A 15,945-nucleotide genomic window follows, 5' to 3' on the forward strand; every position below is an offset into this window, starting at 1 on the left:
TCGTGGTAGTATTAGGGTGTAGAAACCCACTTCTTTCTTCTTAAATGCCACAGGCCTGCACCTGCAGGACTGTGGGTTTTCCAAAAATTGTCTGTGACCTCCAACACAGCTGGTATGTGGCGCACGAGCACCCTTTCGGGCTGCAACCACTGCCGCCACGTGTGAAGAGGGGAGCGAGTGAAATCAAAATGGCCGCCGGCGCTCCGTTGGTCCGTAATACGGAAGACTTTCCGTCTCTCCGAAGCTGTCGGAGCACGGAAGCAGTCCGTACCTCCTCGTCGCCAGTGTTGTACCCTGGGGAAGCCCTGTGGTGGTGCGCGGGCCTCCCAGGGTCGGGACACCAGCGCACGTAGGCAGCGCGCAAGAACACACGCCGGAGACGTCTGCTCGTTCCGGTGCTCTGGCGCGAACTGCCCGGGCACCGCCTTTATTAACTAGCGCGCATGCGCCGGCCCGCTGGGCCGCGCATGCGCGCTTCGTGTACCGTGTACACAACAGAGGGGTTCAGGGTGTCCCCCTGTTCCGACAGAACCGTATACAAGGGAAACGCTCAGCGGAGGCTCGAGAATGCGTCTCTTGTGGAATTTGGAGTCGCACTAGAGCACAGAGACAACCCCTGCATTGAACAAGGCCTTCTGTGTAGGGGAGTGTGCAGGGCTGGAAATGGGGACACACATTCTCTGGGAACCCACCAGAGTTGGAGGAGTGGTGTGAGCAGTAAGCATGTGGCAAGGGGCTGGAGTCAAGGGATTGTAGTAATAGGCAGTCTGGAAAGGAAGCCCTTCGCTTCCCCATTCTGGGAGATGATGGTGGGGGGGGGTGTGGGGGAAGGGGGGGGGTGTGCGTGTGTGTATATATATCACGTGAAATCAAACAAATAAGTCCTATTGCACCTCTGTGCACTACACCATTAATGAAACATTATAAGTAATTGAAGGCAGTGCACCTAAAACAAATCTGTCTGGGTTTTACAATTCTACTTTAAAGAACAACCCTCGAGGAAACTGTGTGATAAGAGCACATGCTGCTGGTTATGAGTGATGCAGGAAATGTACAGTAGCACCCGGAGCGTTCCAAGTGCCAGATGGAATTACCAATAAACGATCTCAGACCCAAATAACCGGGCAGACCTAAAGAATATGGCAAAATACTACTTTATTATCAGCTCAAATAAAGTAGGGAAACCTGGCGAAAAAACAAACCCCAGCTCACCGACTCGCATCGCATTTCAATTACGCAACAGGCTTTATATCTCAATGTAAATCAGCTATGATGTCATCCTACGTGGAAAACAGTCAAAACCTATTCAAAGGTGGGATTGGTTAGGGGAACATGTATACCTATACTTTATTTAGGTGTTATTAACACAATTGGCTATTCCCTATCAGGTAGGCACACACTGAAGTACCTCTTACTACGTATAATACAGATTAATGCAACAGAAGTTGACTGGACCAATTCTCTGAAAACCAAAGCCTTGTCACTAACACGCCAAGGTCTTTTCCTCCACCGTAAATATGGCAAATTTACTTTGCAACCGATTACTATGTTTTATAGACAAAAGGTGGTGGCCATCCTCCTGTACAGCAGTGAAACGTTTATCAACCTGGACGGCAGGATATGGGCACATCTGGAAGATCTCTTTTGGAGGAAAGTGTTAGCATTACCCCAGTCACTTCCCGTGGTTCGAATTAGATATGAATTGTCACTCCAGTCGCTATCATCATTACATACATAGAGAAAATTAGATCTATATAGATAGATCCTGTCCAACCAACACATTCCAGCATTAGAAATATTTTTTAAAAAAAGAAATTGCAACACAAGCTCCTACTCTGCAGGCTTGGAAAAATCATATGGAAGATATACGAAAGGCAGCAAACATCTCATTTGAACTATTAACACAACGTCCAGAAAAAGCACACAAAAAAATCACCGAAAACGAACCAAGATTGCAAGTTTGACAGTCACTCAACAAATCATTTGCCGACATACCTCCAAAAATTCCCTTCTACCCAAGCCAGAGATCTTTTTCTCCGGTTTCGATTGAACCTGTTTCCAACAAGGGAATCTTTATCTTTGAGGAAACTCCTACCAAAGGATATGGCTTTTTGTAGATTCTGCAGAAAAGAAAATGAAACAGAAACTTTGAAACATATTATTATATCTTGCCCGGCCCTGACCGATACTAAGATCTGCATCAGAGATATATATCTAACAACAACAGCTCAATTGAATTCAGAAGACCGTTGGGCAAAGTTTCTCCGGGGTGAAACAAGAAAGGCGATTTTCACCATTGTATATTTCCTAAAGACAATTTTTGAAGAAAAACGGAGCTAAGAAACAAATTTTCCTAAAGACAGTCGCTACCGTTTGCAATAGAACATGAAACATCAATGATTCAAAAAAATGAAAGGTTTAAAATATAAACCAAAAATGTTTAATTAAAAAAAAATACAGATTAATAGCAGAATAACAGCAACAGATTGGCCCTTGCAACAATGTATAGCACACTGCTCCAAACACCCTCATAATTGGCTGTCATTCCCTCTCAACCTCGGACATTCGGCTCGTTAGCAGTACTGGAGCAAAATGAAACCCAGGTGCGGGGAACAACGTCAGACCACTACCCACTTGGCCAATTAGCCTACCTTCTCTCATCAGTTAAGCCCTGAACCAAGGCTTCTGCTTTGTAGTTGACTCTGTTGACTGTTCTCTTCCTTGGATTTTTTAAGGGAGTGCAGGTGCATCGCTATCTTCAGTTAGAGCTTAATGAATAGGCCTTGTTTTATGGTCTTACACCACGTGTGAGGAGACCATGATTTTGTCCATTCCGACCTTTTATTTAGTGCTATTTGGTTCGATTAAACTGGGTTCTATTGCCCCTCTTGGCCTCTGGAGACTTGGTTGCTCCTTCGTGCATATTCTTTTCCTGCATCTTTGATTGTTCAATACTTGGCACTTGCAAATGTTCACTCCTTTGCTTAATCTAAGAGAAATATGTCCGGCGTATGTAGCTTATCCTCTTTGACTCCCCTTGTGCTTTGCAGTTACCTCTTGGTGTGGCATCCCTGATCCCAAGCCAAACAGATATTCTTGGTTCTTCGCACAAGGCTTTTTTCCAGCGCCTGTCATCTCCTGCAGCCTCAGTCTCTCTCTTTCAGGCTGCTTAGCTCACTATAATACGAAACCGGCATCCATCTTTTCATCATGGCTGCTTCACCCGTGTTATATTTTCTCTTTCAGCAAGCGTCTGTCTCATCTACCCTGCGTTTCTGCGTATATACGTTTACTGACTCTCTTCTTATTATCTCAGTATATATAATTTCTTTATATTTTCACATGTTTCTCATTACTTCAGTTCCATTATAATTCTTTTAAGTTTTCACATATCGTTTTAGTGCGTCCTTGTGTCTTCTCTTCATAACTTCACTTTGCTCTTGTCAGATTTCTCTTATAGCTCTTCTATGTCCAGTGGTGTATGCAAACATCCTTCCACCACATCAGTGTGAGGGTACATTCCATACGGTTGTCTGAGTACATAACGTCTCGTATCTTTGATGCAGTATTGGGATGATACTTGGTGTCACACATAGCTCCTTTTTGTTATTCTTCCAGTATGACGTAAGTGAGGGGGTGGGCACTAGAGATGATGTGTAGATCTGTCCCTCTACAGAACCTTCAAAGTTCTACAGAATAGTAAACAGTTCTTGCATGCCAAGTGGTGGACGTGATGGGCATAAACTCCAAAATGAAAAGCATTCAGAGATATTTTGTTATACACTTTTATTCGTGTCCCGAATCAAAGAAGCTAACATTGGTAGAATATTGACTCTATGTGGAGATGGTTGGGTCTGAGACCCCTGGTAACAAAAGTTCAGATAAAATAAGCAGCAGCACATACTTCTGGAACAGGACTTTTTGACTTGATACATGCTCCTACTCTCTTAGCAGGCCACACCTTGGATCAAGCTGTAGTCTCCATGGCCTCTTTCCAAGGTTTTGCTGGGCTCATCATTAGGGAAAACCCTTCCACATAACCTCTACCTCTTCAGACAATACCAGCCCTATATCCCAGTCAGGTCTTGGTTGCCGGTCACCAAGTATGTGGCGGTCAAGACCCTTGCAGATGATGAGACCGCAACGAGCACACGCGTTCCCCCATATCTATATGATGTTCTGTTCCTGCTCCCACAAAGCAGGTTACCAAACTCGTTGACTTAATTCCTTGCCTAAATTTAGTAGACACACGCCTAATGCCTTCAAAGGAAATCGTTCTCTAGAGAAGAGCCAGCTTCTCGCCGTTCCAACAGGAACCTGGAAAGGCTGTGGAGATGCCGGAATGATCCAGAGGCACTTGCATTGCTTGAAGCAGCCTTTAGGTTGTGGAGGAGATTGATAGATTGATAATCCTCCAATAGGGTGAAGGAGCGATCTGAGATCCGGAGATATATGGGATAAAGTCCCCTGGACGGCACGTTATAAGGAGACTGCAAGTTGCAGGGGTGCTCAGTGGCCAAACAGGGGAACGAGGCTGAAGGCCGACTTCCTTAAGGCCACAGAGCTCCGATGTGACTTAACCTATCCCTTTAACATACAATAGGGGATATCTTCTGCCTTATGATGAATAGCCCTGGTTTGTATTTTCTCCCTGGGGTTGAAGATTACTTAGTTGGGCCCGAGACCCTGCAGATGTGAACAGCGTCTGTGATTGAGACCCCATGGTTTCCCTCTCAATGCTTCTTTACAAGGTCTGGCTCCTGCCAGCCTTTAGGCCCAGTTTCCTAACAGGCCTCCTAGTCTAGTTGGTGCCTTCAACCTGACCTGGTCTTCACGGAACCAGCCATCCCATTTCTTCCGCCCTTTAGCTAGTTGGTCTCTTTGGTTTAGCCAACGCAGATGCGGACTCTGATATCCTTTCCTCTACACGCACAATCTCTCTGAAATAGTGACCTAATACCCTGCAAGTCTGAGGCTTGTGTATCATTTTATTAAGGTGCTGAAACGAGTTGCCCCAATGAGGCTTCTGATTTGTGAGTCTTTTCCCCTCTAGTGGCTTTGTTTGTGTTCATTCTTTTTAATGGTTCAAATGAGTGTCCTTTGCTTTCGTTGGTTTATAAGTTAATGGAAGGTGCTGTGGTGAGAAACTGGAAGCAAGAAGAGGCCCATTTAAGGAGACAGGACTAAGGACCCAGAGAGGATGGCGGGAGGGGAGGGGACAGGGGGAGGAGAGGGCAGTTGGTGTAGAGAGATTAATAAAGGAGGTTATTAATGCAATATGTCTCTGAGTTGTTCCTTGGGGACCTAGCAGGGGCACAACTGGCAACGAAGTGCAACGTCCCCATGCTGTATAGCAGTGTGCCGAACACCGCAGGCATCTGAGACTGTACGGCGGAGCAGAGGCGAAGGAAGGCTGCCGACCCCATGTGTGAGGAGGAATGTGTAGGGAAGGTGGAGCCAGCGAGTAGAGCCAACAGTGGATGTGAGCAGCTGCGGAGGACCTGCAGAGCAGCCAGCGGGTGAGGAGGACTGCATGGGTGGCAGAGTTGGTGAGTGAAGCGAGCGTGTAAGGAGGTCCAACGCTGGGGGGGGCCCAGGTAACATGGCAGAAGCAGGGGGAAGAACACACACGTGCCAGCAAAGACTGTGTGCTGGATGTGGTTGCCCCACTAGACCACCAAGACTGAGAACACTAAGAGAGTGCACACCACCCCACTAGACCACCAAGGAAGTGAATCCCCACAGAAAAGAACGAGGAGAAGGACACCTTCTTAAAAAATTAAAAAATGAAAAAAAAGACCAACGGTCTGCCTGCACACGCATAATGGCACGTGGGAACCACTGAGAGCCACTAACCTCGAGGGGCAAAGGGAGCCCACACCCGCATCATCCCTCAGGGGAATGGTGCAGACGAGCTGCAAAGTACAGAGGTAGAAAGAACAGGAGAGAGGCGCCTGAATACCCGAAGTGACCAAAGGCCAGGGACAGTACACAAGCACACACCCAGACCTACACAACATGGCCGATAAAACACAGGCGGCTGCAGCCGCAGGCGTAGTGGCAGGAGCCCAAGCCTACATTGGGACTGGGCTCCCCTGTAGAGCTGCATTTATATGACGACCTAACCCATTCACACTGCAACCGCATCATGACCAAGGACAGAGATAGGAGGAATGGATGGAGGAATATGAGGACATCATGAGGGCGATCGGAGACCAGAACTCACTTAATAAAATAGACATGTTTGCCCATCGGGATGGGAAAGAAATCAAGGGAATCCTAGAAACAGTCCCTGCACAGGAGAAAACCACACATGCACTGTTGGTGAGTGGCCATATTACCCAATAGAGACTATGAGAGAAATTCATTCCATCAATGTGTGCAGCTTCCACATGAGACTGTAGGGGAGTTCGTCCTCCGACTACAAAGGAAAACAACCTACTGTGACTTTGCCAACTTCAACGACAACGAAACAATCAGACTCAGATAACTGAGGGATGCACTTCCTCCCTATTCAGGAAACACCTGCTAAAGAAACCCCTCTCTCTACAGGAGATCGTCGATCTAGCCAGGCTGTATGAGCGAGTGGATGTGCAGGCGGTGGCTATGGAGAACCGCATGAAAGGCGACACCATTGTTGCAGTGTAAACGAGACCCCATAACAAATGTCTGCAGTACAGGAGTGCCGGGCAGTCAACGCCGCTGCAGCCCAGATCGACGGGCCCCAGGTGAGAGGCAGTGTTATAGATGCAGATTTGAATTCCCCCACAGAGGCCGATGTGCAGCCTTAGGACAGATGTGCATGAGCTGTGGACAGGAAAATCACTTTCAGGTGATGTGCAGGGAGAAATCCCAAATGCTTGACGCATGCAGACCAACTCCGCTTGCCAGCCCGGCCAGGAGATATGAAAAGCAAAAAGGACCCAACTACAGGCCGTACCCTGATGGTGATGTCCAGCGAGCAAGCATGTACAGGAGTGCATCACCTCTTCAAGTCCAGACCTGAGTCATACGAGCCATGGATGACCCTGCCATTGACCTGCTTCCACGCTACCCAAATGAATATGACTGTGCACACAGCCCGCCAGCGTACTATGCACTTGACCAAGGACACGGCCAAGCCCTCGAAGCGAACACACACCTACTGCCACAATACAGTCAGGATGTTATGTTATGTTAATTACTTTTATAAAGCGCACGCATGCCGAAGCATCTTGGCGCTGATCCATCCAAACCCCCCGACCCCCGGCCGAATGGAGTGATGGAACGATCGCCTGACCAGTACTACAGCCACAGCAGGTAGAGCAAAGAATACTTCATGCTCATCAGTGATTTCTCCGATCACAGCACAGCCCCAAAGGTCACTGTCCAGATCGGTGGCATGACCAACCAATTCATTGTGGACACTGGGCCAACAGTTAAAGTCATGAACAAATGCCTGCACCACGCCATAAGGGACACCTACCCCCCCTGCCCATCCCAGGCAGCATATTTCAGTGGGGTGCATCATACCCACTCCAGTCGAAAGGACAATTCCAATGTGACTTATTCCACAAAGGGTGCAGGATACCAACAAACATACACGTCATTCATAGCCCGTTAATGGGGAGGTACCTCCTCAGCTACTGGACTGCCCGGTCACTAACCCTAATCAACCTACAATACGACTAGTCCGAAGTCGTCCAAGGCATCCCACTAGGAGCACAAGCCCTGTGCTCGATTTCGCATCACACAATGAACTTAGAGGTACTTAAAACCATGTTTCCCAAGCTATTTGAAGGAGTAGGCATGCTAAAGGACACCGTCATATCCCTCCACATTGACCCGAAAATCATCCCAGAGCCTCAGCACCCTCGTAGGGTCATATTCCACTTACAGGAACAGGTTATGCAAGAGCTGCAACTACTCCTCGACAACAACATCATCAAGAGAGTGGATGGACCCACTCCTTGGGTGTCTCCCCTGGTTGTCGTCCTGAAGGAAAATGGCCACCTGCACCTCTGCGGCGACATGCGCATACCGACCACCACCACTCAAAGGGTGAGACACCCAGGACCCAACATTGAAGACCTGCTGGTGAGAATGAATCAAGCCACTTGCTTCTCCAAACTAGACCTTAACCAAGGGTACCACCAGTTGGTGATTGACCCCGCCTCCAGACCAATCATCACGTTTGCAACGCATGAAGGGCTATTCCAGATGATCCGCAGGCTCATCTCCCCTGTGTCCAACGCCCTCAACTACAATGACGACATCCTGATCTTTGGCACCACCCAGGCCTTGTGCGACATCTTGCACAAAGCTGGACTCACCCTCAATGGCCCGAAGTGCACCGTCAACAAAAACAGCTTACAATTCTTTGGCCACATCTTTTCCGAGCAGGGCATCATGGCCGATCCTGACAAAATAAGCGCAATCCTCAGCCTGGCACCTCCTGCAGGTGTTGCCGAAGTACGATAATTCCCAGGCATGGCAGGTTACTGTGCCCACTACCTACTGAACTATGCCACCCTCACGGGCCCTCTCCGATGACTCCTCAAAAAAGACTCTCGGTTTCAGTGGGATACAGTGCCAGGAGACGTTCCGCACTATCAAAGAGGAACTTGCCAACTTCCATCGGCCTGCATACTTCAACCCAGCGTGGGAGACTGAGCTGACCGTCGATGCCAGTCCTGTAGGCCTTGGGGCCATTGTAGCCCAGATTGGCCCGGGTGACGTGATGGAATGGATAATCGTTGCATATGCCAGCAGACCCCTGTCGCCCACCGAACAGGCATATTCCCAAGCTGAACATGAGAGCCTTGCAGCCGTAAAATCGTGTGAGAAATTTCACCACGTCATCATCGGCAGGAAATTCACCCTCATCACCGATCACCACGTGCTGCTGTTTCTCTTCAGCAAGCCGAAAACAAAAATGCCACCATGCATCGAAAGGTGAGGCATCAGACTCCAAGAGTATGATTACCTCTTCATCCACAAACCTGGGGGAGAAGCCAACCCGGCAGACTATCTCTCCAGACACCCGGAGGGGGAGGCTGAAGACTCCATGATGCATGAGGCAGATGCCTACATCTCCTACTTCTCAAGCAACGCTCTCCCCCTGCTATCACCACAGAGACATTCGCTGCCAAAAGCAGAGCTGCTCTACACTACGAGTGGCAAAGACCCTCACAAACGTCAACAAGTGGAATCATCTCGCCAAGGAAAGATTTGTGGATGAGGAATGGCCAGAAAAGACATAGAATGGATGGCCAAGATACAAAAGGAACTAGCCACGACAGAACAAGGAATACTGCAAAGTGGCAGCCGCCTAGAGGCCCCCGAGTGTCCGAGGAAGGCAATCGTAACCATAGCCCACGAGGGACACAGCGGGATCGCAACTAAGTATGGTTCCCCTACATGGATGCAATTGTTGAGGACACCCTGACACACTGCCTACCATGCCAGAAGATGGCTATAGACACACACCCATGCCCTCTTCAAATAGTGCCACTAAATAGTGCACTATGCACTTTCTGTAACTAGTGCCTAGATGCCCGAGAGCTTTGCCTGCTGAAATAAATAAACTACCAGAAAGGGCGTGGCAGTGAATAGCCATGGACTTCTATAGCCCACTAGTGGAAGGAGGCCACCTGCTCGTAATAGACGAGTACTCCTGGTTCCCAGTGGTAAAGCACGTACAATACACAGAATTCCACAATGTAGCAGGGGTATTCAACAAACTATTCAGTGAATGGGGGATACTGAACACTGTAAAAGCTGACAACGGACTGCCATTTCAAGGACTGGAGTCCCGGAAACTGGCTGCACATCTGGGATTCCATCACCAGAAAATCGCGCCACTATGGCCACAGGCCAATGGGATGGTGGAACAGTTCACGTCCACCATCAAGCAAACCAGACAAAAAGCCACTGCTAACCAAACATCACTACCTTAAGCGATATGCCAGATGTGGAGGAGCTACAGAAAAACACTGCATGAAGCAACAGGAACCACACAGCCAGAACCATGATAAGATACAAACCCTGAACTCACCTCATACAAGTAGAAGACTACACTGCAGAAGGAGATGCAGAAAGGAAAAGGAGAGCGAAAGAATGGGCAGACCAAAGGTGGAGAGCGAAGGAACCCCATCTTCCAGTCGGTGAGACTGTCTTGGTGAGACAGAGGCAGCAAGGGAAGACCGACCCAAGATACAACCCGGAGCCGTTCTTAGTCACCGAAGTAAAAGGACCAATGGTGACGACAACAGGAGGTGGTGCGAAATAACCTGGAATGCCCCCTTATTCCGCCTATTACACATGGAAGAACCGGGGCCAATGGAAGCGACAACAGGAGAAGATGAACAGGACAAGAAAGAAAGTGACGAACCACTAGATGAAGAATGGCCCTGGGAGACCTGTGAATCACCTGGGAGGCCACAACGGACCACAAGGAAACCTGTGCAACTGATCGAACAAATGTAAGCACGTGAACTTTTGTGATCAGCAAAGGGGAGGTGTTGTGGCGAGAAACTGAAAGCAAGAAGAGGCCCCTTTAAGGAGGCAGGACTAAGGACCCAGGGAGGAATGCGGGAGGGGAGCGGAAGGGGAGGGGACAGGAGGCAGAGGAGGAGAGGGCAGTTGGTGTAGAGAGTGTAATAAAGGAGGTTGTGAATGCAGTATGTCTACGAGTTGTCCCTTGGGGGCCTAGCAGGGGCACAACAGAAGGGATCAGCCAGTATCCTGGCCTCTGTGGTCTGAGGTTATAAGAACGCTGTCCGCCATTTTGTCATCGTTTGTTAGTGTCATTGCAGCCTGCTCATCTGCTTTCCCCGAGAGACGCTGTGCTGAGTGGGAGCGTTCACTTTGTGCATTTTGCCTGACTGGGGCAAAATATGTATTCAGCTCCAATTTGCGATTCATGTCTGGGTTTGTGCACCAGATGTGCACCTTCTATACAATCCCGCTCTCTACACTAGACCATCACGAGGTGCTGCATGGCTTGTCAAGCACCAGGTGTTTCTAGGTATGGGAACGATCCGGGGCGGCGCTAATGTCGGGACTGTCGGGACTCGGAGCTAGCTTTCCTTTTGGTTGTAGGCCCTGAGCTTCTATCCTGGGCTACAACCAAAAGACCCAGCGCTACAGCCCCCCCTAGCAACGCCTCTATCAAACACATGCTTTCTCTGTGTGGGTGTGGGTGTGTGTGTGTTGTACATTGTAGAGTTGTCCTGGTGACAGGGGGTTGACTTTTAGTTTTTCCAGTATTGGGGCGGCAAAAAAAAAAACCATTGCAATGTATAGGGACTTTCAGGAAATTGGCATTTCTGGAGGGTGTGGGGGGCCTCGGGCCCCAGATCCCTGGCATACTTGGCACCCCTGTCTGGCGATGGGTCTCTCCTTCCAGCAGCGAGGGTGATCCCTGGACTCCTCATGTGGTCTCGCTCCCTACTTACGGCCTCTGGAGGATATGGGGGCCTTAACTGGGGGGCTCAGTGAGATCCCCATAGGCTGCCTTGGAGATGGCATACTGGGGTAGGGTGGCTCCCCTGGCCCCTAGGCAGAATTGGTCTCCATCTGGGGGGCTTGGCAGAGAGTCCAGATGTGAAAGGGTGCAAATCTTCTGGGGACGCTCCTTGGGGTATGTATTGTTGCATAAAGCCATTACCTGTAAAGCAGATCAGGGTCTGTTGTTCGCACCTTTACAGTTAACATCTTCTCTCAGAAAATTGAAACTAATCGGCAGGAATGCGCGCCCCAGTTCCTGTTCAAACACAAAAGGAGCCTCTTTGGGACTCGTTCCCTCCGATAAGACTCCTTCAGGTCCATAATCCCAAGATCCTAAAATGAAGGCCCTCTAGTGCCTTCAACCATGACCTTGTTTTGGCGGCGAGACGTTTAAATGGACCAACCCTTTCTCCCCCAGATTTCTCCAATTCCCGCCCATTCCTATATCTGCCTTTTGTGGGATCGTTCCCGAGTACATGCGCAGCAAATCGAGCTTAATTTCCAAACTAAACACGATCTTCTTGGGGACGGCCAGGTGGTTTCCATCCTTGCAGGAGGCTGATTAACCTCTTATGTGCTGGCGTGGACCTGGTCCTCCCTGGAAGCTGCTTCCCAGCGGCACTGAGACTGAGAGATAAGGACACTTTGAGGGTCTCCCTCTGCATTAGCAGGCCCACAATCCACTCTCAGTGGCTGTTAAAAGTCCTATCTTGGCACAGCTGGACTATCTGCTTGGCATATAATGGCCCGGAACCTTCCAGAAGAATCTTTGGTGTGTCGCAACTACATTTTGGGCAGAAGGCCCCCTTTTCCCCATGTCTTGCACGGCTTCACGCCACCGGTAAATTGTAATATCCTATATATGGCACGTTGCAGAGGTCGTTGGTGATACGCATTGAACCCGTGATCACCGCCACACATAACCTTTTGCATCATTCCAGGACAAAGGACCTGGGTCATTTAAACCCCAAAGAGACCCTTGTTGTAGCATGCCCCCCTTTTGTCCTTACATTGGGACCTGATCCCACTACCACTCCCCACTGAGCCCCCCACCCCAGGAATACTGTAATGCCAACAGCTCCTGATATCCTCTCTTAAAATGATCCTGGTACAATCTATGGGTTGGGAGTCAAGGGTTTAAGCGATCTTGGGGTATGTGGGATTCTGGGGTTTATGGGGAGCCCTGGGTTAGGCCTAAGGGGGAGCAGAAAGAAGTCAGAGGAGTCAGCCCAGCATTGAATGAGGGGTCCTGCGCATCACTCTGCAAAGGTTGGCCACCATTTAACCCTTGCTGTGTACTTCAGATATCTGATCCCGCTGAGGTGGGGAGCACCCTGTCACTGTGCTGATGATAGCGTGAATAGATGAAGTGATCACCTGACAGAGCACTAATATTCCTGATTTCTTGTATTTTTTTCTTCCAGAGGTGCACGTGGAGCCTCATAAAAAGCAACTCCACGTGACGTTGGCCTACCACTTCCAAGCCAACCACCTGCCCACGCTGGAGAAACTGGCGCAAAATATCGACATCAAGCTGGACTGTGATTGGGTTGCCGCAATATTTTCACGGGATATTCGATTTGCTAACCATGAGGTAACTCTTTACGTTACATGTGCATTTTCAATTCTGTGGCTGAGCTGAGAGAGTAAATCCCCTATAAGGTTTAGTGCCTCTTAGATATAGGGGGTACATCCAAGCTTTAGAAATTTGGGGTGGGGACATGGGAGCGAGTTCTGCAGAAGCCACGCAAATCGCCGAGGGATGGACTTTTCATGATCTCGCTCGTGCAGGACTCGAGGGCTCTGAAGTCATGCAATTGTGTCCATCTGCTCCTAAAATGCAGAAGTCTCACTCTAGAGTTGCACTGGACCTCGGCTGCATGAGATGACATGTTTCAGTCTCTCATGGTTTCCTCAGGGATATGCAGTTCAATGCTTTATCAGCAGTCTGCTCTTTTAGTAAACATATTCTCTTACTAGCCAAGTGGGCTAGAAAGGTATGCCAAGGGCCACAGTGTCCTCTACTGCCTGGGTGTTGAAGTCAATGAGAGCACCCACCCTCTGCACTGCGAAGACTATCCTTCAGGCCAATCTGACTGCCACATCATCTGCCAAGACAAGCCCAACCCACTCCTGAAAATTCAAACATGCATTTCATGAGCACAAACCAGATCCAATTGGACCGCTGACGCCGTAACGCAAGTGAGCTCTTAAACGGTTACGTTCAGGGGCGTTGCTAGGAGGGGGCTAAGGGGGCAATAGCCCCTGATCTTTTGGTTGTAGCCCTGGGTAGAATCTCAGGATTTACAGCCAAAAGACTAGCTAGCCCCCAGTCCCAACAGTGCCAACATCAGCTTAGCCCCGGGTCTTTTCCAGACCTAGCAACTCCCCTGGTTACGTTATTATTAAGACCCCTTTTCCCGTTTCTAGTGATTTTTAGACATATATAAAGATGGAAATCAATCTCCTTTCTGTCTGTATTAATTTTTAAAAATGGCAAAAAAAACAGAAAATCGAGCACCACAGGCCAATCATATTGCCCAGCGGCAGCATGCAGAGTGTGGCAGTTGTGTGATACATGGTTCAGAACTTCTCCTAATTACTGAAGACATATATCGGAGCCCGGAGCAGTCGCCTGCTGTTATGACAGAAATGGAACTGACATTGATGGTGAATAACTCGGTTCCATTTCTGTCCTGTACGTCTGCGCGCGTGTGTGTGTGTTAATACATTGATTTTTTTTCATTTGGATAAACGCAAACAAATACTGGTTGGTAATTATCTTTATATATGACAAATAATAAATGTGGGAAAATAGAGATAAAATGGACAAAAAATACAATTTTACACATACAGATGGAAATTATAGAACAAGAAATACTATAAGACCAGGACCTTCTGTGTAATCACTGGTTATATCCGTGGAGCCTTCATTCAAATAAGGTTATGCAGTCATTCAATTATTCACTTCTTACCAGTCCGGGACTGCCCACCACAAACACAGCGCAAGAAATGAGCCACTCAGCGATGCCTTTGGGAATCCTGGCTTGTGGCTACCTCATGCGATGCCTTTAATGGCAGAAAAGTGCTGGGGTGGGGGCGTGGGGAGGGAGGTTGGCAGTCCTGCTTATGGGGAGGAAGGGGAGTTCCTAATGGTGTTCTGGGCATATCATTACACTCCATACAGAAGGCTCACCACCTCTCGAGCAACCACTCGAATATGCCCAGTAATGTGCATTTGGCCAGTACAACAGCCACTAGGGCTGTGATATGGTCACGTGGCACAGGAATCTGGCTGTAGCATTTCAGTATCATGTGCCTCAATGGTCATTCAATAAACTTTTTTGTCCAATTCGTTCACATTTAAGAAATGGCATGAATTGATTTTACTCTGTGGTTGTGTGCCCGACAACTCTTGTATTAAAAGTCGTTATTCTAGTGTGAGCCCTGCCACACGATGCCAGCAGAGTACTCTGCGGTTACAGATAAAATTGCATATAATAAAATTAATTGCAGGAACAATATGACAACGTTAAAGGATAACACCAGAATCAAAAATCCAACTAAGCAAGATATGTAAACCATTTGAGATCCGTGCTTTCCCTACAAGTGGAATTTCAAGGAAGGCCACAGACCTGCTAAAGGTAAGTGGAGACTCTGCGAGGGGCAGCAGTCTCTCTGCCCAATGGGAAGGCGAGACAGACACTAGTTACTCAAAGTGGAGTCGGCGGAGCTCCAGAAACAGGAGGTGGAGGATGAAATATTCCAGTTGTAATGATCAATCAGGCCACACAATAAATCTGGGCTGCCCGATTGACTGATCCATTTAATTCTGATTGATTGTTGTTTTGGCTACCTGGCTGGGGTCTTCTCACAGAGTCAATGCGTGTTTGCACCCTCTCTGTACTGTGACGTGTCTAATTGCCTTGTTCTGATTTGCAGACGCTGCAGGTGCTCTACCCGTACCTACCACAGAACGACGACGAGCTTGAACTAGTTCCAGGAGATTTCATTTTCATGACACCAGTTGAACAGACCAGTACCAGCGAGGGCTGGATATACGGCACATCCCTAGCAACGGGCTGCTCCGGGTTACTACCAGAAAATTACATTGCAAAGGCGGACGAGTGTGGCACTTGGTTGTTCCATGGGTACGTAAACTCTTCCCTCTCCCTTTAATCTCCAAATACACCTCACTATCACCTGGCCTCTCTGGTTCCCTTCAAATGCATACTGTGCAGCTGGCTCAGAATAGGCCATCGGCCTCAGCCTTTGGATTGCCTGTTTTTTTTTGGACTACAACTCCCATCAACCCACACCAGTATAGTAAATGAGGAGGGAGCACGGGCATTGTAGTACAAAACACCTGGAGTGGCACTGGTTGCAGACCCCTGGAATGGGCAAACATCCAACATTTTAAACAAAAAGATTCAGTTAATTCTGAATTGTAAAGAT

At 48.5% G+C, this 15,945-nt stretch overlaps 1 protein-coding gene across 1 annotated transcript in view; it reads left to right on the plus strand.

Annotated features, from left to right (window-relative positions):
• Window positions 1-15,945, plus strand: part of UBASH3B (ubiquitin associated and SH3 domain containing B) — a 484,216-nt gene that overhangs the window by 345,162 nt on the left and 123,109 nt on the right. The window contains exons 5-6 of the mRNA XM_069614082.1: window positions 12,915-13,084; window positions 15,433-15,641. Of these exons, the coding sequence (XP_069470183.1) occupies window positions 12,915-13,084; window positions 15,433-15,641 (379 nt within the window). The remainder of the gene's footprint in view (window positions 1-12,914; window positions 13,085-15,432; window positions 15,642-15,945) is intronic.

This window comes from Ambystoma mexicanum, chromosome 9, assembly GCF_040938575.1.
Source record: "Ambystoma mexicanum isolate Mex_15411 chromosome 9, UKY_AmexF1_1, whole genome shotgun sequence".
In the NCBI taxonomy this organism is placed as follows: Eukaryota; Metazoa; Chordata; class Amphibia; order Caudata; family Ambystomatidae; genus Ambystoma; species Ambystoma mexicanum.